Here is a 21,956-nt window from a genome sequence, read left to right as displayed (position 1 = left end):
TTAAAAAATATGTAGCATAATTAAAATACTTAAAAACCACACAAAGCATGACTTGTTACAACAAAATTTGGACAACATGACCTGCGTCCCCATCATAAATATATTCCTGTTGTCGTCCCCGGAATTCCCTTGTGGGAAATGTGACCTCATCACTGCTCTAGAAAAACGCGGATTCCATTTCGCTGGTGCTGCCCTTTAGCCCTTGGGATGGATGGGAGGGATCATTTAGCACTTCTGTGTCCTTTTGCTGCTCTTCTCTTTAGCAAGAATGGAGGTATATGCCATCAATCTCTTTGGTTATCTATCTTATTTCATGAGAAAAAAAGAAGGTGCTGGAAAGGATTTGGAAAACATAATAAAACTTAGCAAAAGTGAGGAACTTTTGGGCCTAGATTAAGAAATACCACTAAAAAATGTGAAGGACCTCCGCATCGAGTTTACATGTGGCCCTTGTAAAATGGCATCATTTGCAGTGAAAGCCAGGCCTGTTAGCACACAGAAAAAGAAAATTGTGTAAGTCCTGCCTCCATCCTTTAGGGAAAATTAAAGACACCAGGGAACACAGGCCTATCCGGACTGGCGTCGAGGTGATTTACAGGAGGAAAGAGCCGGTCACAGGAAGCAGTCACACAAATCGGACACAGCGCATTCATAGGCCTCCTTTGGTAAAGACTCTACCCTTTCTTTTAAGTAACCTCTATGAAAAAGTTGAAAAAAAAAAAACCCACCACCATGTATAAATTCTCTGTTCTTAACATTTAAAAGATCTGTAACACATCACTATGTATAGTTTTAATTCTTAGTCTTCTCCAAGACTAAACATTCATTTTATTCTACAGTTCTTAAGCTAAGCTTACAGGTAAGCGTGTGTTTTAGTCTGTTAATTCAGAAGGTGCAGAAAAAGTTAATAGTCACTCAACAGTTGTAACTCTTTCCTGCATGCCTAGGCGTCTGGATTCCAATGCTCTGGTTTGTGACTGTGATTTAATGTCGCTGGGGGAACTCCTGCGAGGCTATGCCCAAAATGGCCAGATTCAGGCTGCTGCCACATGTCACTATCCCCGAAGGCTCCAGGGACGCTCCGTTGCTTCCGTAACAGTAGAGGAATTCAACTGTGGTACGTACTTTTCGCTGTGCATAGAAAATGGGGTTGTCTTTTGTTTGCCTTTTTCTATAAAGGTTTGTTACACAATGTTGCATTCAGAAGAGCATAATATCAAAAAAATGCTACTAAGGGGTTCAGGTAAAAGTATGGTCATGTTCTTTTTCATTATCTGCATTTTTATGTAAGGGAGTTTTTAGCATCATAAACAGAGCTGGGATGTCCTTGAGGATTATTTAATCCACCTTGCAAATTTCAGAGGAGAAATATTGAGGAAAACTATTTTTCAACAAGGTCACAGGACACTGTGACCAGCATTACAGTTTCCACTGATACCTCAGTTATCACTTAAGTGCTAATGATTAATAATTGAGGCTTTTCAACTTTAGATGAAATAATTATTAATAATCACAATATTAATGCAAACTTTGGATTTGATGAACATAGTTCATATTCTGACAGCTTCAATAAGACTATCAGGCTTTAACTGAAGATCCAAGTATAGCTTCCTAGAATATTATTTGGTTCTCACTTTAAGCTTTTAATATAAATAAAAGACTATCCACCTATGTATCTATCTAATCTATATTTATATATAGCTCAAGATATGAATAAATGAACGTACACACATACGTGTGCTTGTGTGTGACACTTAGGCTCCTTGGAAATTTACTCACATGACAGCTCACAGCAAAAATGTTCTTTCTAAAGCCCCATCCATTGCCAGAATTTCTCTAAGCAGGTCATTTAGAAAATTATATCAATATGATTTAACTCCATCCAGATTGAGAAGAAATGTAACTTTGTCCTTATTTACAAATAAATCTCAAATTTGTCCATGCTTTCCATCTTTACCACCAACTTCAAGTTTATGCTGTGGTCCAGTTTGCCTGGAAACGTACAGGACATCTTCATCGGTGTCCTGGCTTTCATGTTCCTCCCTCTCCGATCTGTTCTATCCGGGGAGATCTTTAAAAACATGTATCTGATTATGCTCTTTCACAGCTGCCCGCACCTTAGAATGAATGGGAAATCTTGAACGAGCCTCCCTTCTGTGTGGTGTGTCCCCTGGCTCCCCTCTGGTCCCTCGATTCGTTCTTCCTGTCCGTTTGCTCAGCGATGTTTACCCATCATGATGTTCTTGCAGCTCCTGGAGGTGCTTAAGCATTTTTTCTGTTTTAAGGACTGTCTATCTACTTTTGCTCTGTCTACAATATTCTTCTTGCACATCTTCTTAGGTATGAATTACTTGGGAAGGCTTTATTTCATCTTGCTCTCTACCCTCCTTCTCCCTATCACACATGCTGCGTCAAGTCCCTTTTTACAATCTGTCAAACTGCCATTTATTTTCCTTAGCACTTATCACAATACAGTGTTACACAATTTTTGTGTTTGTTCAATTTCAGTTGTTTCAGTGAAATGATAAGCCAATGACCACAGAAATTTTGTATTGATCACTGTTTCATGACTGGTCTTAGTGTTGGGCCTGACCCAGTGTAATGTTGAATTTTTGTTTTAATAAATATATAAAAGAATCAAACTACTTTTCCAGAAAGGGTGAGATCAAGTGTTGATCATATGGACTTTTGATGAAGTGGTTAGGATTGAGACCTTTATAACATTCCTCAGAAATATCAGATCTGATTATTTGTTAATGATTGAAAATCTCAAATCATGCACTTATAAAAAGAATTTTATCATTTAGAAAGTTTTAGAAAAATTATGTTAAGTTTGCTATAGAAAAGTGAAACCCTTTTCTAACATTTTTCTCTATAACTTAAATTCAATAATATTATTTGATTCATTAAAAATCAATCACCCCACTTATTAAAATAATTTAAATGTTTCCATGTTTTATCTCTCATTATTATTTGAGAATGGAAATATTCATTTATATTAGTAAGTAATTTTGCTCAACCAGGTTTGAGGTCTAGACATACAAATTCTTATAAATTGTATAAAGTGGACAGTTAGATGGCTAATTGTCCACGAAGAATGCCTGCAAATTTCAAGCTCAGCTGAAGTACTTGTGTTGAAATATTGACCCATAAAATCAAACTTCTTCCATAAATATGGTTGTATTGAACTACTAGAAATAAAAGCAGAGGGAAACTTATTTAATTTACTTCATTAGAGATTCCTTTATGCAGTGAATCTTTCAAATGTCTGAAGTTTTGTTAAATATATGTTTCATGTCTAAACTGGTATATTACTAGGTAACTGCAACACAATCTATAAAATTTTGATGTAGAGGGATAGTAAATATTCTCAATCTTAGCATACTATAATTTTGTGTCTTTAAAAATACACCAATAATTCGTTTGTTACAGAGAGTCCTCGAATTACTTTTGAGCCCCAGGACGTGGAGGTAACATCAGGAAACACTGTCTACTTCACTTGCCGGGCAGAAGGAAACCCCAAACCGAAGATTATTTGGATACATAACAAGTAAATATGAAGCACAGACATGTGTTGTATTCTCTTTCCAATTTCATTAATCCATTTATCTTGCCTCAACTAGTTTATGTAGAGATGAAATTTCCGAAATCATCAGAATTTCTTAGAGGTAAAAATGTCTTTTAGCATTCATCTTTTGACTTACCCAAATTATCTGAAGGACTTCTTAAAATTGTATGTTACAGACATTAATGATTGTGAAACTGACTAAAGGAGTTTTGTATTATTTCTAGAAGGAAATATTGGGATAATAATAGAGTGTTTTAAAAATGAACGTAATTAGATATAACCTCATCTTAATTATTTTAGTTTCAAATTGACAGTTTGCATTTGATGTTGCAAATTTCACATAATTGGTATATCATGTAAGTGAATTGGCAATCAGGGATATGCAAGATTAGTTAAAATACTAGTTATTTGTTTTATTCTCATTGCACTATTTGGTAAAACATGGTATGTGTCCATCTAAGAGTCTGAATATAAAATTAAATAGCAATAACAAAATTAAAATGCTTAAAAAAAGAGTGGAGAAGTGACATAAAATAGATACATAGAATGAACTATATACTTGATACAACTCAATCACAGTACTTGGGTAATTATATTATCATTAATTACATTATGGGTAACTAGCATGCTTTGCGTGTGTCTTTCCCATGCTTGCACAAAATTTCATTGATCGCTTTCTATCATGTGTATAATCAATGGTATATTTTTATGTTTTTCTTCACAAAATATTCTGATATTAAAATTGTGTCATTTTTGCATATAATTTGAATTTGTAATTCTAGTGATAAACCCAGACATGTTTGTAAAATGTGTTTTTAATTCTTGCAGAAAACTAATAAGTGTAGGTTAAAAATAGCTTGGAAAGAAGGCAATTATGAATACTATTAAATCTGGAATCTGGCCCAGGAGAAAGACTTCAATTGATAGAAGACTTCAATTTATTTCCATCTGGAGATTGCTCAAGGGCACTTGAGAGATAGAAATTGTTGCTTTGTAACATCTTCTGTCTGCTTGCTCTGCCTTCTTACAGTTTAAATTCAGTCATTATGTGCTCAAGATTATTAAAGGTATTGAAAGAGTATTTAGAATGAGACAAGTGAAAAATCATAATGCCTGATGGAATTTATGGCATATGCGTTTTAAATATGGTGACTAGAGGGGCACCTGGGTGGCTCAGTCGGTTAAGTGGCCAACTTCGGCTCAGGTCATTGTCTCATGGTTTGTCGGTTCAAGCCCCTCGTCAGGCTCTGTGCTGACAGCTCAAAGCCTGGAGCCTGCTTCTGATTCTGTGTCTCCTTCTCTATCTTCCCCTTCTCCACTTGTGCTCTGTCTCTCTCTCTTTCTCTCAGAAATAAACATTAAGAACATTTAAAAAAATATGGTGACTAGAAAAACTAAGATGCATTTAAGAGAAAAAGAAATTGGAAAAGAAGGAATAAAATGAAGGAAAGGTATAGGCAGAAATTTCTTTTACAATATTAACCATTTTGCATAAAAGAAAAATAGAGATAAAAGGAAGCATTTATACCGAGAAATACTTAACATCAACAAGTCTTAACTTATCAGTTATTTGTTATTGAGTATTTTTTATATAAAAAGATAATATATAGACTGAAAGTGCGTGAAACATAAGGTCTAGTACAGCAGATAATTTGAAACAAACATCTGTGTAACATAAACCAAGCTAAGAAAAAAATACTGCCAATTCATTAGAAGCTACCTAGGTGTCCCTTCCTTAACACTGACTTTTTTCCTCACCCTAAAGTCCTCTATCCTGACTTTAGGGTCCATAGAGCAGTGTGTTAAGAACTGATTAGACACAGGCAAAGGTAGAATTAGAGAATTAGAAGGTATGTTTGTTGGAGTAAATTAGCGTTCAGGGTGGTTAAGAAACACAGAGACAATATATAATATGTCCAGGACATATCTAGTAGGTGTTCCAGAAAGATAGGAGCCGGAGTCAATGTTTAAGAAGTAATAATGAAGACTATTTCAGAAATCAAAAAATCACGAGATTTCAGATTAAGAATTGTACTGATTCCCTAGCAGGGCTTAGAAAAGAAATCTCTACCTGGCACATTACAATAAAAAAGTTGAGAAAGATAAAATCGTTCATTCTAAGATAATTTGCAGATTACTTTCAAATACATAGCAATTACACTGAGTTAACTGTACGTGACTAGAAGGCAATGACATATTGAAATGGTTAAAGGGGAAAAAAAATCTAGTTTCCTTCTGTTTTAAATTCAGCTAAATTGTCTGACAAGTAAAATAAAGACATTTCCAAAGAGTTGAGCCTTTCTTGAGGATATTTGCTAAAAGTAGTACAAATCAGAGAGATGTGATACGCAAGAAGCAAAGTTGAAAGCAATGTATTTTAAAACATGTTGATAAATATGCATAAACTGAAGTTGTTAAATAAAGTATTGACCAACTTTAAAGTAAGAGAGAAATAAAATGTTACATGATATGAACAAAAACCTTGTAAGGAGAGAGGATGTAATTAAATCATTTTCCATGTCTCATTTTTGAGGTGTAGAATGATATTAACTTTGGATTTGGGGAAGTCAAGAAGGCCTGGTAAAAATTATGGTAAAACACCAAGAAACAGGAAGAGAATACAGCTGTTCATACCAAGAGATGGGAAAGAATGATTAAAGAAAACTGGACGGGTCAACAAAAGGGATAGAATTAAGATAAAGGAAAGAGAAAATGAGCAAAATATCTCATCAGAAATAAGTTTAAATACATTAGTAAGAACAATAAACTTACAGATTAAATAGCCTTTTGAAAGACATTATAAGGTTGGATTAAAATAATCAGCTATGTGTATTTATGTGTATCTAAAACATGATACTGTGAGATGGAGGCTGGATGAGTAAACATATAACAGTGAAGTTGTGTTAATCAAAATAAAGGCGCTATATGAATATTAATATCAAACAAAATGAATTTCAAGGAAAAAGTGTAATTGCTTATCATTAGGTCACAGTGATAAAGCAACAATTCACTTGGATGTAACGACCATTTTTGATGTAAGTTGGAGATTCTTTAGGCTTCTCAGGAGGATAGTAACATGATTACCAGAACTAGAAATAACAATCAAAATAAACTTTTAGTAAACGATTGATTGAATTCAAAGAGGAGGAAACGCATTCCAGCTTCAGAAAGAATGAGTTGAGGCACAGGATGGAAATCACTGGATTGGATTCAGGACAGAGGGCAGATCCTATTTGTTGGAACAAAGGTTTTGCCCATGGGAGTAATAGAAAAATATGAAAAATAACTGGAAGGCTAATGCCTTTGGCTTTTCATCTGTAATCTTTGAGTGATGCTAGCAGATGCTAGCAGATGTTGAGCGATATGGTCACATGACTAAAGAGGTTTCTAAACCAGCCATGCTTTTGAAGATATTTTAAATTTCTGGGCATGAATGATAACTTTTTCATCTTTGTATTTCTGGTACCATCCACAGAGCTTGAAAGCACTTTATAAACGCTTATTGCCAGGAATTGCCTTTAATAAATCAAGTGTGTTTATTGGCACGTTTTCAAAGAAAACAAAAATCTAAGAAAATTCTACTTGTGCAAACCTTTGTCGTTTCACATATGATTGCTACTTGGTTTGCATCAAGTTGACAATGTGATACATATATTGAAACATGAAGATCTACTTTGAATTTTTGAAGGAACATCATGATTCATGAGCTAACAATTTGTATCAGCATAAGCAAGATGATAGGGGCAAAGAGAAACCACCAGGGCAAGGGGCTGGCACGTTGTAAAGTTAAAGGTTAGATGTGCTGCTGTTGGTTTTATACCATTTTAAAGAGTGAAAATTGATGTATTCTGTTGCATTGTCTAGCCAGAAGACAGGTATCATGTACACTTTTGGTAACTTTTGCTATTTTAGGACTCCATTTTAGCACAATGTTTTGTCACATTTGCTTTATTTCTCAGTGTGTAATATGTGTGTGCAACTATTTTACTTATTCTTCTTCTCCTCCTCCTCCTCTTCCATTTCCTTTTGTCCAAATTCTCCATCACAGGGAGGCTGGGGCAAATACTAGTCTGTCATTTTACGAGACTCTACGTCCATGAAGGAAGAGACTCTGTCATATTGTTCCAAGGACTTGGGAAGGGTTAAATTATAGTTTATTGTAAAAGGATACAACTCAGGGAACAGCCAGATGGAACAGATGCGAGGGCAAAGTATGTGGGAAGGGGTGCAGACTCTCAGTGCTTTCTGAGCGTGACACTCCCCAAATCTGTGTGTTTACCAGCTTGGAAGCTCCAAGAACAAATTTTAAAGGAAATAAATTGTCTTTGGAAAAGATGCAATTCCATTATTGCTGGCATGTTTCTTTCTAAGTTGTCTATTTTCTTTTTAGTTTATTTATTTTGAGAAAGAGGGCATGTGCCAGTGGGAAGGGGCAGAGAGAGAGAGGGAGAGAAAGATGTCTGTGCAGAGCTGGGCGTGGGGCTCAGTCTCATGAACCATGAGATCATGACCTGAGTTGAAATCAAGGGTCAAATGCTTAACCGACTGGGCCACCCAGGTGCCCCTTTTGCAATTGTTTTAAGGGTTAAAGTTTAGATGATTTTAGAGTTGTGTTTAAAATAATCCGCTTTACTACTAAATGAGACTTTTGCATTTGTGCACTGGAAGTAAACGTGCTTTCTGATGTCCGCTGCATGTCACACTGAGTAGTTGTAGCAGTTTATACTTACAAGAATATCCATCATCTAGCTTCCTTGCCTTTGCCTTGCATGGCTGACCATTCAGAAGCACTATTTTTAAAGTGAATCTCTTCAGACATAGCAACTTGAAGTTCTCACTGACTGGTAGTTTTTCTTTTTCTTTTTAAAAAATAGGTTTACTTATTTTGTTTTTAAAAATTCTTTTTTTAATGTTTGTTTTTGAGAGAGAGAGAGAGAGAGAGAGAGAGAGAGAGAGAGAGAGAGAGAACGAGCATGCGTGCAAGCAAGTGGGGGAGGGGTAGAGAGGGAGACAGAATCTGAAGCAGGTTCTAGGCTCCAAGCTGTCAGCACAGAGAATGACACACGACTCAAACTCACAAACCGCTAGATCATGACCTGAGCCGAAGTCGGGTGTTTAACTGGCTGAGCCCCCCAGGCGCCCCCGTGAGAGAATGCAGGAGCGGCGCAGCAGAGGGGGAGAGTCTCAAGCGGTTTCTGCACTGTCAGTGCGGAAGCTGGTGCAGGGCTCGAGCTCACCAACTGTGAGATCAAGACCCGCCGCGAAACCGAATCAGAGGCTGAACCAACTGAACCCCCCAGGCACCCTAGTAACTGGCAGTTTTTCTTAAAATTAGGCATTTCAGTGGGTGAAGAAGAACAGATTGTGTCTGTCTGATCGGTCTTCTCCTCAGCTCCACTTAAAAATAAATGAAGGTGAAATACTGCTATTGTGTGCCTCTTTATCCTTTGGGACAGAAATTACTGAACAAGGATGATTTCTCCATCTCTTTAACAGGATTTTGTTTTCACATATATGAAAATAAGGTGAGCTATTAGCCTTCAGTGATGGCACATGTTTAAATTAGTAGACAAACTTGGAAGCCATTAGCTTTGTAAAACAAATTAGAAAGAGAAACGAGATCCTCTCAATGGACCCTTTCCTCTCTAACGGGTGTTATTGATGGATGACATACAGTACGTGTTTAATAAATGCTTATTGAGTGATGATTGTGTGGTGGGGGGAGCATTTTAGGTTTAATAAGTTTATATTGCTAAGCATACTAATATGAATAGCTATTCCTCCTCAGACATGAACATGAGGTATTTTTAAAAAGGAAAAAGTACCCTGGTGAGACAAAACATTCTGTACAAATCTCCAACGTATGTTTATATGTCAGTAGCTTTGAATTTATTGCTAGAGATAACCCAAAACACTTCACTACTGAGTCTTCACTACTGTACTCAATGGACCTTCCATCGAAATGGATAAACAGCATTTTCCTAGTATCTCCAAAATGGTCCAGTTCAGTTAAGTGGCCTAACATCCAATAACTGGGTAGATGGGTTGTGCTTATTTAACACCACGCTGTGGACTTGTCTTTGGCTTTGAGCTATGTTGTCTTCGATATGAGTATTTCCCTACTCTTTCACAAAATGTGAATGCACACTGAATGACTCACAGAAGAGATGCTAAACCTACATATGATCATCTGATGATTCCTCTTTAAAAAAATAGGAATTCAGAGGTATAACAATGTGCAGAAGTATCTTTTATTTGGAGAGATGACTTCAGTTTTTAAATTCATGCCGCCTTGAAAAGCAGGGCATTAAAATCTCCTTCCTTTCTATCGTGTCTTGACTCGAAACCTGTATTTGTAATACAATCTCAGAAAAGGGAACAGGCAACTAGGATGTAAACTAAAATGTTCTGGATTGTTAAGATAATTTTTAAAATTATGAGTTCTTATATTTTCCGTCTTATTAAATGTTTTAAGTATGATTGGGGTTAAATAACATGTATGTGGAACGTGCATTTCCAGCCAGTCATTGGATTTGGATGATACTAGACTTAACATGTTTGCTGATGGGACTCTCATGATCCGAAACACTCGTGAGTCAGACCAGGGTGAATACCAGTGCATGGCCAGAAACTCCGCCGGGGAGGTCAGGACCCAGAACGCGGTGCTCAGACACTCCAGTCCTCCAGGTAAGCTCCGTTCCCTGTGGAACTTAATGGAAACGCACCAGCTCTCCGCCAGTTATTTGCACTAGAACATGACCTGCATTGCTCCTTTAAAGTATGGAATGCTGGAGGGCCTGGGTGGCTCAGTCGAATAAATGCCCAACTCTTGGTTTCGTTCAGCTCAGGTCATGATCTCAGTTTCGTGGCTTCAAGCGCCATATTGGGCTCTGTGCTGACAGTGGAGGCTGCTTGGGATTCTCTGTCTCCCTCTCTCTCTGCCCTTCCCCAACTCATGCTGCCTTTGTCTCTCTCAAAATAAATAAATAAACTTTCAAAAAAGAAAGGAAGGAAGAGAGGAAGGAAGGAATCCTTAAAAGTGAGACTATTGCCGTTGTCTATCACTTTCTAATCTTTTACAGAAACTTTTTTCTCTTGAAGGTTTTTTGAAGTCTCCTGCCTCCGTTCTGTTCTTCCCTACTTACCAGAGGTGCTGTGCTAAGGCTGCCAATCTCCTTTTGATTACCTGCCCAGCTTCCTCAGAAGGTGACACAGCATCCTCAGACAGAGGGACTCAGCCATCCCTAGGCAGGACTATCATCCTTTCTAACAAACCATTCAGTTATGCATAATTAATTCCTCACCGAATAGTTACTGAATGCCCACTGAGCTTGCTGTTGAAGATTGGGTAGTTGACAGCCTAAACTCCTTTAACTTTCCTAGAGCTTTGCTTTGCCGTAATTTCAGTGGCCTATGTAAGCCAGACACAATACCCGTGGCAGATTTTTAATAATATCATTTTGAGAAAGGCGATGGAAACAGTGAGACTCTATTTCCTCAGCCCTGAGTCTATCAGGTGATAGATTTGGTGTTTAGCCACAACTCAACAAAATGATAAGTTTTATGACAGGTAAGGGAAGGGGAGAGAAGGATAAAGGAGTTAGTTACATGCTGGCGAATGTTTAAAACCTGGCTCTGGGGGTGAAGGCGAAGCCCAATTTGTGACATTTGGCGATGACTGACATGTCATCGGTGTATTTGGAGGCGGGGGGAGACGTGTAGTAGCACACTAGTGCAGACAAAGACGTAAATAATCTCAGAACTCTAGATATTCGTAAAATGTGAAATAATTAGAAGTATCAGAACTTAACTTCCACATTCATAAGGTCTATTTAGTTGTAAGTTTATGTGATTTTAATTTTAACAATGGCTACACTTCACAACCATCTTAAAAAATTCCCAAAATTTCATAACCACCTCTCTAGAGTGGGCTCCGGCACACCCCTGAGAGGAAGAGCACTTGGAGCCGACTTGGAGATCTGTGTTCATTCCAGAAAAGATTTCCCAGGACCAGTGACCTCTAAGCTGAAAGTAGGAAGAAGTAGGAAAAAGCCGGATAAAGAGGATTGGAACCTCATTTTAGTAGAAAGGGCGGTAAAGAGAGACAGAGCAGGGCACATTTAAGACTTGGGGCTTCTGGATGCCTGGAGGAGACAGACGCAGGGTTGAGAATGGCACAGGATTTGGTGGGCTGCAAGGCAGAGCAGAATCAGTCATTACTGTACTCTAAGTGTGATCAAAATTAGAGTTTCCTTTTAAAACGATCTGCTGGGCTGCAGTTTGGAGCACAAGCAGGAGGACAGAGTAAGGCGAGGAGGCGGGCGGCTGTGGCGATGATGCAGAGGAGAGCAGTGGCCTTGGACGGGGCAGTGACAGAGGGAGTAGAGAAAGTGCCCCTGCACTGAGAGTTACTCCACGGAAATGGTGCATTTGAGTTGGAGATTGACTGAATATGGGAATGCGCTACAGAGTTCTTCAGTGATTTCCCATCAGCACACCCACTAGCTCTTTCCAAAGCGCCACCCTCTTTGCAGGTCAAGCCTGACTGCGCACGGAGTATTCCTACTCTGATTTCTGGGTACCACTTTCCCCTGATCCTTTCCTAAGGTCCTCTCCTTCGGTCCTCTCCTTCCTTCTCAAAGTCTTCAGCCTGTCTCGGCTGGGCTGTTCCCAAAACCCACCCTTCCTCTAGTTGGCCTGCTCTAACCACATTTCTTCCTTTTCCACTGATCTCTCCTTGACTTTTGAAGCAATTCCCAAACATCGAACTTGAATCATTTCTGTATACTTCGCAGATTTTATTGCTGGTGTGTCTTTCCTGAGATTTAGATTGATCTCACCACTGCCTTCTTGCTCATTTTCACATGTCAATTTTTACATCACTCAAAGACTTTGCCTGTACTTTATCTCACATTTGCCATCAGTGCTGATATGAGTATCCTCCTAAAACGTCAGATTCAGCCTCCACTGCTGTCTTTTCTTCATCAAGTCTCTAGAAATTTGGTTCCAAAATGTATCAGATTATCTTCCTTTTCATTTTCATGGCCATCAATTCACTCCAAAAATCTTTTGTACCTCAATTATTATAATAGCTCTTTCCGTTTTTCTATAGCCCTTTACACCTTAGTGTAATATAATGATTTCCAAAGTATGTTGTCATTCTTTGGACTATGTGACTTGTCTTCTGTTCTTGTAGTTGAAGCATAAACTTCCAAGGAGGGAGAGTGTCTTGTGCACTTATGTATCTTTTCAACATCTAGAACATTTCATCTACCTTAAGGCATCCAATATTGTTACAAGTAAATCTTGATTGTTGAATTACATTAAAGTAATTTAACTCTATTCTTCATGGTATATTTATCTCAGAAATTAAGAAGTCCCCCAAATTAGACCCAATAATTAGGCATTTTTAAAACCCTAGTAAGTCTTTAATTTCTTCTTGAGATTTCTAGGAAAGAGGAAGCTCTTAAGAATCAGTGAGTGCAGGGTCCCTGGGGGGCTCAGTCAGTTATGCACCCGACTTTGGCTCAGGTCATGATCTCGCAGTTTGTGGGTTTGAGCCCTGCATCAAGCTCTGTGCTGACAGCTCAGAGCCTGGAGGCTGTCTTCAGATTCTGTGTCTCCCCCTCTCTCTCTCTGACCCTCCCCTGCTCGTGCTATCTCTCTCTGTCTCTCAAAAATAAATTAAAAACATAAAATTTTTTTTTAAAAAAGGTTCAATGAGTGGAACACCCTATATAGAAACCTGAAGTTTGTATTTACAAGAATACTTATTGTACTGTATTGTTTGGTGGAAAGTGTTGGAAAACTCAATGAGACGTGGCTTAAACACACACACAGTGTGTGTGTGTGTGTGTGTGTGTGTGTGTGTGTGTGTGTGGTTTATTCATATGTGACAAGTGGTGCAGGAGTCTGGAATATCTTCCTATTCTTCAGTCCTTTGCACATTGACCTTTTTCTCCCCTTCATAAGTGTCACCTGTTGCTATGAACTTGACTCCTGGAACCCAAGACTCACGTCCAAATGTCAGGTAGCAAAGAGGAGAAGGAGCAATGACTAATTAAACCACTCTTTCATCTGGGAAGGACACTCTTCCCTTGACATGTGTCTGCCTCTTATTGGCAGCACTGTGTCACATGGATACCCTTAACTGCAAGAGAGGCTGAAAAGGGGATATTTTTCAATGGGGACATTTGAACAATTAGCCCTCTGAAATAAAAAATAGGTGTGCAATGACACATCATGGCATGGAGGGAAGTAGTCTTTTAAAAAATTATATGTTTATATCAAATCCAGATTTTTTAAGGACAACAGGGTGGCTCCATTGGTTAAGTGTCTGACTCTTGATTTCAGCTCAGGCCATGATCTCCAGATCATGGGATCGAGCCCCCCATCAGGCTTCGTGCTGAGCCTGGAGCCTGCTTGGGATTCTCTCTCAATTTTTCCCTCTGCCCCTCCCCCACTTGTATGCGTGGACGCAGTTAGGTGCTTTCTCTTTCTCTCTCTTTCTCAAAAAAAGATCCAAATATTCTAGGTTTAATTATTTAAGAATTGAATGTATGTATAAAATATCTTAGTATAAAGTCATTTTGAAAATGACAAAAATTTAAAAACCACAGTGTAGAATAAATAAACCTCAACTGCTACTGAGTGTGTTTTGTTTTGTTTTCCTCTTTCCTTTAGCCAAGCCCAGGTTTATAACCCAGCCCCAGGACACAGAGGTTTTGGTTGGCATGAGTATAACTTTGGAGTGTGTGGCCACAGGCCACCCACACCCACACATTACTTGGAGGAGAGGCCGCGGAGAGGCCCTGGATGCATCCAGGCACCTGGCTACTTCCGGAGGACTGTACTTGCAGAACATCACCCTACGGGATCACGGTCCATTTACCTGTCACGCTGACAATACTCAAGGCTCTGTTCAAGCTACAGCAAACATAATTGTACAAGGTATGGGAGCAGGAGGTCGTGGTCGAAATGTTCCTGCTGCCACTCTCAGAAAGTTATTTTTCACCTTCAAAAAATAATGTCATGTAAATCAGTGAAGAGATTTTTGTATTTGCCATTTATTTTTGGACATAATAGAATTTTGAAAACTAATCTTCTTGCATTTATTTTTACTTCAGTTTTTATCCACATGCTGTAATCAACCATTAAGAACAAAAGAGGTGGAGTCGTTCATCTGGCAGCAAACTGTCAGAAGATATTTGTGCTTCAGTATGCTTTACAGATGTAGGAAAGGCACTTCAGATGTGAACGTGAAAACTCCGTGCCCTCTGTTCATAGTCACTCACCAGCCTGTCTCCTCAACATAGCTCAGGAATACGCTGATGGCTCTTATGAGCCTGGGCTGTGAAACTAAAGCTATAATAAGATGATTCTGAGCACCAGAAGTGGTTTATAAGCATGGGCGTTCAGTCCTGTTGTAAAGAACTCGTGTTCTGGTGCTATGCTTTTGTTATGAACCTGGGCTGCCCCTCCCTTTCTGTTGAGGTGGTTGTGTGTGTGTAGGTGTAGGTAGAGGTGTACGTGTGCACACATATGTGCTCAATGCTCTTTGTGGGCTTAGAGGTGTAGTAAATATCAGAATATAAGTCTTATTCGAGCAATGCCAAAAGTCCTGTATCCAAAACCATTTTTTTTAATCAGCTGAAAAGAGTACAATAATTTACAGTGATACATTTTCAGGGTTTCCTAGAGCCATGAACATTAGAATTAATTATGTCATCGGGGCATGTGGGTGACTCAGTCAGTTAAGGGGCTGACTTTGGCTCAGGTCATGATCTCAAGGTTGCTAGGCTCCAGCCCCGCGTCGGGCTCTGTGCTGACAGCTAGCTCAGAGCCTGGAGCCTGCTTCGGATTCTTTGTCTCCCTCTCTCTCTCTGCCCTTTCCCAGCTTGCACTCTGTCTCTGCCTCTCTCAAAAATAAATAACTGTTAAAAACATTTTTATAAAGGAAGTTATAGTATTTTACTTAGCATATTTGCATAAGATGTTACCTATCAAAAAACCAGACCTTGGGGAACACGGTACAAAAGCCCAGGAGCTGGAGCGACTTTGGGACAGGAGTGCTGGCTGCTGGGGACCGATGCGATGTGCCCTCTGGAAAGACCACTACTTCGTCTGTCCTGGGGTTCCAGCGGTGGTAAACGTTTTCTGAATTGCTTTTGCCTAACATCCACTCTTTAAGTAGCAATAGATCAATAATTTCTTGTTTCCATTCATATGTCTGAGGAAAGGACTGTGTTTCCCCTAGAAATGTTAATATCATGAAAAACATTTTCTATGCTCTAAAAAGGTATAGAAATGAAATTTTTTCATGAAGTCCTGGGTAACTCCTGGGGGAAATTACTTTTAAAGGACCCAAACATTATTTTTAGGCTTTCTGTGTGTCAGGGTTGAAAAATGATTTCAAAGATATAGTATTTGGGTTTTTTCCCCTTGCATTATTTTATATCTAATGTCTGGTTTTAAGAAGCATAATACCTAATCAAACATCTACACTCTGACAGGCTCCTTTATTTCACACCATTCTAGTCTTTCATGTTTCGGCTTCTTGTATTTTGTTTCTACTTCTTCTATATTTTTCATCTGAATCCATCTAACCAAACCCATGTTTATGGTGCTGTTCATTTCTCATCCTACAATAAGCTAACGGTTTCTTTTTACCAGGCTGTTTGCACTGAAATTGCCACCTGCTTATCTTTTGTGCCTTGCAACTGTGTCGTTGGGTTACTTGTGAGATTTTAATTGGTCTTGAAATGGTCCATTAATCATTCAATACATTTATAACAGAGGCTTCTTTTATTTGCCTAGTGCGCAGACTGAATACTTTAAGATGTACCCTTTGTGTCATCTTAACAGATGTTCTATCAATTTTCTTTAGTTCTTTTAATGTCCATTTAAGCCAAGAACACAATTGCCCACAGATTAATTTCCTTCCTTAGACTGGCTGAACAAATAATAAAATGAAAAAGAAAGAGCTTTGGTGAAATCAGTGCGGGGCCCTTAGATGAAAAAGCCTATAGTTCTCAACAAGGTAAACAAAAATGCTTTTCTGTATGAGGCATCATGGTCACGGAGTTTGTGAAATCCACCAGAAGGGCGAATTTTAATAAAATGGCAGAACACTTCATCTAAGCATTTTAGGACCTAGGACTGCCGGCCGCCATTGTTAGATGGCAGCCGGGAATGTCAACTCGTTATTCTTGTTGGCTTCTTCCAGCACTCACTATCTCCCTTCGTGATGCTTGGCTCTCCTGAGTTTTCTCCTCACTAGGTCTCAAAATTTCTTCATTGATCTAGCCAGTTGGCCATTTTAATGTTAGGAACAAATGCAAAATGATCATTTACTTAGTTTTTCCTAATTTTTGGTAGGATGTAGTCTCTGGGAATTAAAAAATATTCTTTTCCATGGAACCATATGACCTATAATGATGCTTTTCATCCAGACTTGGCTACTTGTGAATTTTAGTTATTATTAAAAAGTTGTAGTCAAGTTTCCCAACATTTGTGCCCTGACTAAATGACTTGCTGTAACTATTACCTACTTCGACTTTATAGCTCTTACACTGTGTCACAAATCCATTGTTAAATGTAGAAATATTTGTGCTCATTTCAAGTTATTCCCAACAATTTTAAGAGTTAGTGTAATGTTCTGAAAAGAACATCAGACCGGGAGTTGAGTGGCCTAAAGTTTCATCATGTCTCCGAGAGTTATTCAGTTCAGCCTCCCCCAGCCTTGACTTTTGTCGTCTGTGGGACAGGGTGCCCAGCACTGCCGGTGTGTGGGTTGTTCTCTAGCTCGACTTTTCTAAGATTCTATTACAAACACCTTGCAGGTGTTCCTGCGGGCTTTTAGGAATTTGCCTGACCTTGTAATTTACCTTTTACCATTGTTCAGCCTAGTGCCTTACTTAGAATTAAAAACTTAAAAAAATCTTTATTAGTTAAACACAATGTGAAAGCTGAAACATATATACTTGGCAGAATATTATTTATTTTATCCTGTTTCTTGTAAATCCAGAGGGTAAGGAAGAGCAAGAAGGAGATGAGTACTAGGATCTAACAGCAAGGAGAAGGCTGTTTGACGATGTCATCACTGAGGGATTATTGGAGATCATTGTGCCCTTGTGTGACCAAATAGATCTGTTTACATTCTAATAAAAGTCATGAGCAGATCCTATAACTGTATATGCAGCTATTAGCTCTTTAAACAAATTCAACTGCAAAAGAGCTGAACACTTGGAAATCTTGGAATTTTAACTTCAATATGGCTTTTCCAAAGGAATCATGTCACATATTATAGGAAATATCTTTTTTCTGAAATTAAGAGAGCAACTTGTTCCATATATTATCATGTTTATGAAAGTTTGGAGGAAACAGTTTTGTTAATGGTTCAAATACAATCTGTAGTTTTATATGCCTATCTCAGTTAATATATAATATATGAAGCAGATTCCATAAGGTTTAGAAGTACTTCTTTCTGATTAACTACCACTTTTCTGCTTTGCAAACTAGAGATGTAGATTTCTGGTTTCTTTAGAAGCAGGAACAGACATACACATGCACCTATACACTCATAAATAGCTTTTGTGTAAGTAACTAGGGACAAATTCTAATGAAGCATCTTATTTATTTATTTGAGAGAGAGATAATGTGGTTGTACGTATGTGTGCATCTGAGCAATGGAAGAAGAGGGAGAGAGAGAATCTTAAGCAGGCTCCATGTTCTGCGCAGAGCCCTATGTGGGGCTTGATCTTACAACCACCATGAGATCATGACTTGAGCCAAAACCAAGAGTCCAAAGCTTAACATACTGAGCCTCCCATGCATCCCAAGCCACATATTTAAACATATCTCCTTTTTTTCCCTCTTGGTATTAAAAATTGAGGGGCACCAGGGTGGCTCAGTCAGTTGGGCGTCCAACCTCAGCTCAGGTCATGATCTCATGGTCTGTGAGCTCAAGCCCCACATCAGGCTCTGTGCTGACAGCTCAGAGCCTGGATCCTGCTTCGGATTCTGTTCTCTCCCTCTCTCTCTGTTCCTCCCCCACTTGGCTCTGTCTCTCAGAAATAAACATTTAAGAAAAAATTGATAGAGAAATTTTTAATTTTATGTGATTTTTCATTCTCTTTAGCTCCTCCACGATTCACAATAATTCCCAAGGATCAAATGGTGCTAGAAGGACATTCTGTAGAATTTCTCTGTGAAGCTGAAGGCAACCCACCTCCGATAATTGCCTGGACCAAAGCAGGTATCAGCATATCCACAAGTGATTGTGGGAGGAAATAAATATCTTCCTTTATGAGAATATAAAAAACAGTTTAAACTAATTATTACAGGTACATCATGGACATGGAAACTTCACATCAAAAGTATTCTTTGAATTAAATAGGTCATCACAATTTTTGCTAAGTTTCAACATTTTACCATGTGGCCTTCCTTAGGTAATCCTCCTTGGGACCCAGTTTCCTGACTTTTTTTTTTTTTTTTTTTTTTTTTTTTAATCCATCCTCTCATCCACCTCTTCTCTGGAAATCATCAGTTTCCTTAATTTCTTGATTTTAAAATAAAATTATTGGACAGGTCAGGGGTTTTAAATATTTTTTAAAGAGGCAGAATTCTCTTTTAGTACAAAATGAATTGTAAGTGCCATGAAGCCAACCATAAGTGAGACTTCAGCATATTAAGTGGATAAAAGTGAGCTGCTGTCGTTTAAGTGTGGGGTGGGTGCGGGCTGCTTCTAAGGGGCCAGCACTTTTTGTGATCACTCATTAGACAACAAGGTCTACAGTCTCTGAGATGAGAGCTCCTCTAAGATTTCTCTGGTCTTGGAATAACTTCTACATTAGTTCAGGTAACCGGGTTAAATTCTAAACACATCACCCTTTGTGAATTTCCTTCTGCTAAAATTTTTGCTCTCATCTTTATAAGAGTAGACTGAGTAGGAGGTGAACTTTGAAGGCACAAAGCCAAGATTCACATCTCCCTCCTTCTTTTACTAGTTGCATGACCTTGGGCAAGTAAGTTGACTGTGGTTTTTCCAGAGTCCTCTCATCCATAGGCTGCGAGTGACTGGAGATATTGCCGAAGGCACAGGGTGGTGATGGGGATTTTTTTGAAGGTATTTATACTCATAAACATTTAGAAGAGTGTGTGGCTCATTTGTGTACATAGTAAAGGTTAACTATCATCTATCATTTTTCCCAGTAGAGACAAACATTGAATAAGATACAGATTGTCACTGAAATAGTGGAGAATGAAAACCCATTAGCTTGTTAGTGGCCACAAGGAGTATAAACTCAGTATAAGCTCAGATGTGGTAAAGTGCAGTGTTGGTTGGAAGTATGGCCGTGAGGATTAGCACAAACACCACCATTCTCTAGATGCTACCTCAGCACCTGAAACGTTATGTGATTCTATAATGTTTTTATAATCCAAATATTGCATACATGTGTTGAATTAAACTAGGAATAAAAACTGTTGTTAAAAAATAAACAAATGCAAAACAATTCCTCTCCCAGCCAATTTTTGCCTTGTTTTCAATGCATTAAGTAAAAAGTTGGCGGGAGGGTTGGGGGGATGGAGGGTTGATGAAGCTACAGAAGCATTAGCCTGTGCAATGCCTCGCATGCTGTCTTGGGAATTTTAGCTTTTATTTTAAGAGTAGTAGGAAGCCACTATAAGCAAGGGTAATGTTGGAATAAGATTAGTTTTGAAATTTGCCCCCTAACTGTGGACAATGAAACTGAAGAGGTAGCAAGAAGGTGGGGGGATTCCTTACAAGGCTGATCCGTTCTCCTTCTGGCTGTTGGTCAAGAGGGGCTGTCCAGATTCTGGGATGCAGTGGTAGGAGGCACAGTCCCAGTGTTGGGATGCAGAAGCTTTCCGGAGAGATCCCAACTTTTACCCAGCACCCAGTGATCACACATTTCTCACTGTCAGCTCTTTGAGCCATAACACTGCCATACAAAGTACTTTGTCTCTTCACAGGAGGCCAGCTCCTTCAGGAAAGTCCACGTACAGTTCTCTCCTCTGGCACTTTGAGAATTGACCACACGGCACATCATGATGAAGGCCAATATGAATGTCAGGCAGTCAGTCCATTGGGAGTGAAAAAAGCATCTGTCCAGCTGACTGTGAAACCCAAAGGTAACGTGTGGTGTGACTGGGTTTACACACCTGAAGAGAGCGCTTCTTTATGTGTCATTCATATATCCTCAGGGATCTTATTAAGTATTTTTTATTTTATAAGATCTAAGAAATTGCAAATTTGATAACCTTCTTCTAATCAATTGTTTAAAAAAACCCTGAGGATTTCATTTCTATTAATGATAAGTATTAATATCATGTCTTCTTCTAAAAATATTTTGTGTTTTCTTACATTTTTTGCAAAGCTAGTTAATTAGTCCTACCTGAGGCAACTAGTTCACAGAAATATGCATTTCTTACAGCCAATGGGCTGAATTGTGGTCTTAATATTAATGTATTTTTTATTCTCAGGGTTATTGAGAATATACTGCAGACACTGTTTCAGAGTCATCATGAAATACAGTAGTTTGATTTATCAAAAATAGTAATATTCTAGAATGAGGTCAGATTATTTGTCCATAATTTATCATTAACTGAAATGTTAAAAAAAAACCCTCAAGGCTTGCATTTTTAAAGACAGGTCAAATGTAAGGATGAAAAAATGGTTGTTATTAAATACTATGGAAATTTCTTCTTAGTTACTGGCTTATGTTGAAATGAAGGATGAAGGAACTTAGTTACTATATATATGTGTGTATATACTGCAGTTTATATTTAAATATAAGTTCCTATCTTCACAAATTTGCTATAATTTGTCTTGATGTAATAGATCTAAATTCAGAGGTAACACATATTTAGATAAGAGCATATAAAGCATACAGACAAAGGTTGGCTAGATGTAGCAATATAAATGTGAAAAGAAATATTAGTAAATGTTGAGGATTCAATGATGCGGGGACATAGACATGATTACACTGAGCTAATCTATATGTACAGTCGTACAATCTAGTGTTTATTCATTTCTCACTATATCTTAAGCATATCAAATGCTTATTTTTTTCTTTGATGAAAGTTGAGGTTCTATGAAGAGGTAAAAAGATCATAAGGAAAGTGTGCAAATAGTTACTGAAATGCATGGGAAGATCTGAAAACACCATTGAGAGATGAAGGGAACTACCCCGTCCTGGAAACCCCATTCCTCTGGTTCATTCTTTCTAAGAGGAAATGCCAAAAGTGGCTCTATTTTGAGTTGGTTTTTAACAAACTCAACTAATTTAAAAATCAGAAGGTTTTTACATTAATATCTTTTTTAAAAGGAGGACATATGAAATCAAAGCACTGTAGTCACACAGTA

At 38.3% G+C, this 21,956-nt stretch overlaps 1 protein-coding gene across 1 annotated transcript in view; it reads left to right on the top strand.

Moving 5' to 3' along the window:
• The window catches only part of PXDNL (peroxidasin like), a 134,175-nt gene that overhangs the window by 14,806 nt on the left and 97,413 nt on the right, over positions 1 to 21,956 (top strand). Inside the window, exons 4-9 of the mRNA XM_029924002.1 lie at positions 948 to 1,117; positions 3,433 to 3,550; positions 10,089 to 10,255; positions 14,252 to 14,518; positions 18,708 to 18,824; positions 20,564 to 20,722. Coding sequence (XP_029779862.1) covers positions 948 to 1,117; positions 3,433 to 3,550; positions 10,089 to 10,255; positions 14,252 to 14,518; positions 18,708 to 18,824; positions 20,564 to 20,722 — 998 coding nt within the window. The remainder of the gene's footprint in view (positions 1 to 947; positions 1,118 to 3,432; positions 3,551 to 10,088; positions 10,256 to 14,251; positions 14,519 to 18,707; positions 18,825 to 20,563; positions 20,723 to 21,956) is intronic.

The sequence above is a fragment of the Suricata suricatta genome, chromosome 15, assembly GCF_006229205.1.
Source record: "Suricata suricatta isolate VVHF042 chromosome 15, meerkat_22Aug2017_6uvM2_HiC, whole genome shotgun sequence".
Taxonomy (NCBI): Eukaryota; Metazoa; Chordata; class Mammalia; order Carnivora; family Herpestidae; genus Suricata; species Suricata suricatta.
Note: the sequence above shows the minus strand (reverse complement) of the source record. Positions and strands in the feature narration are given on the sequence as shown.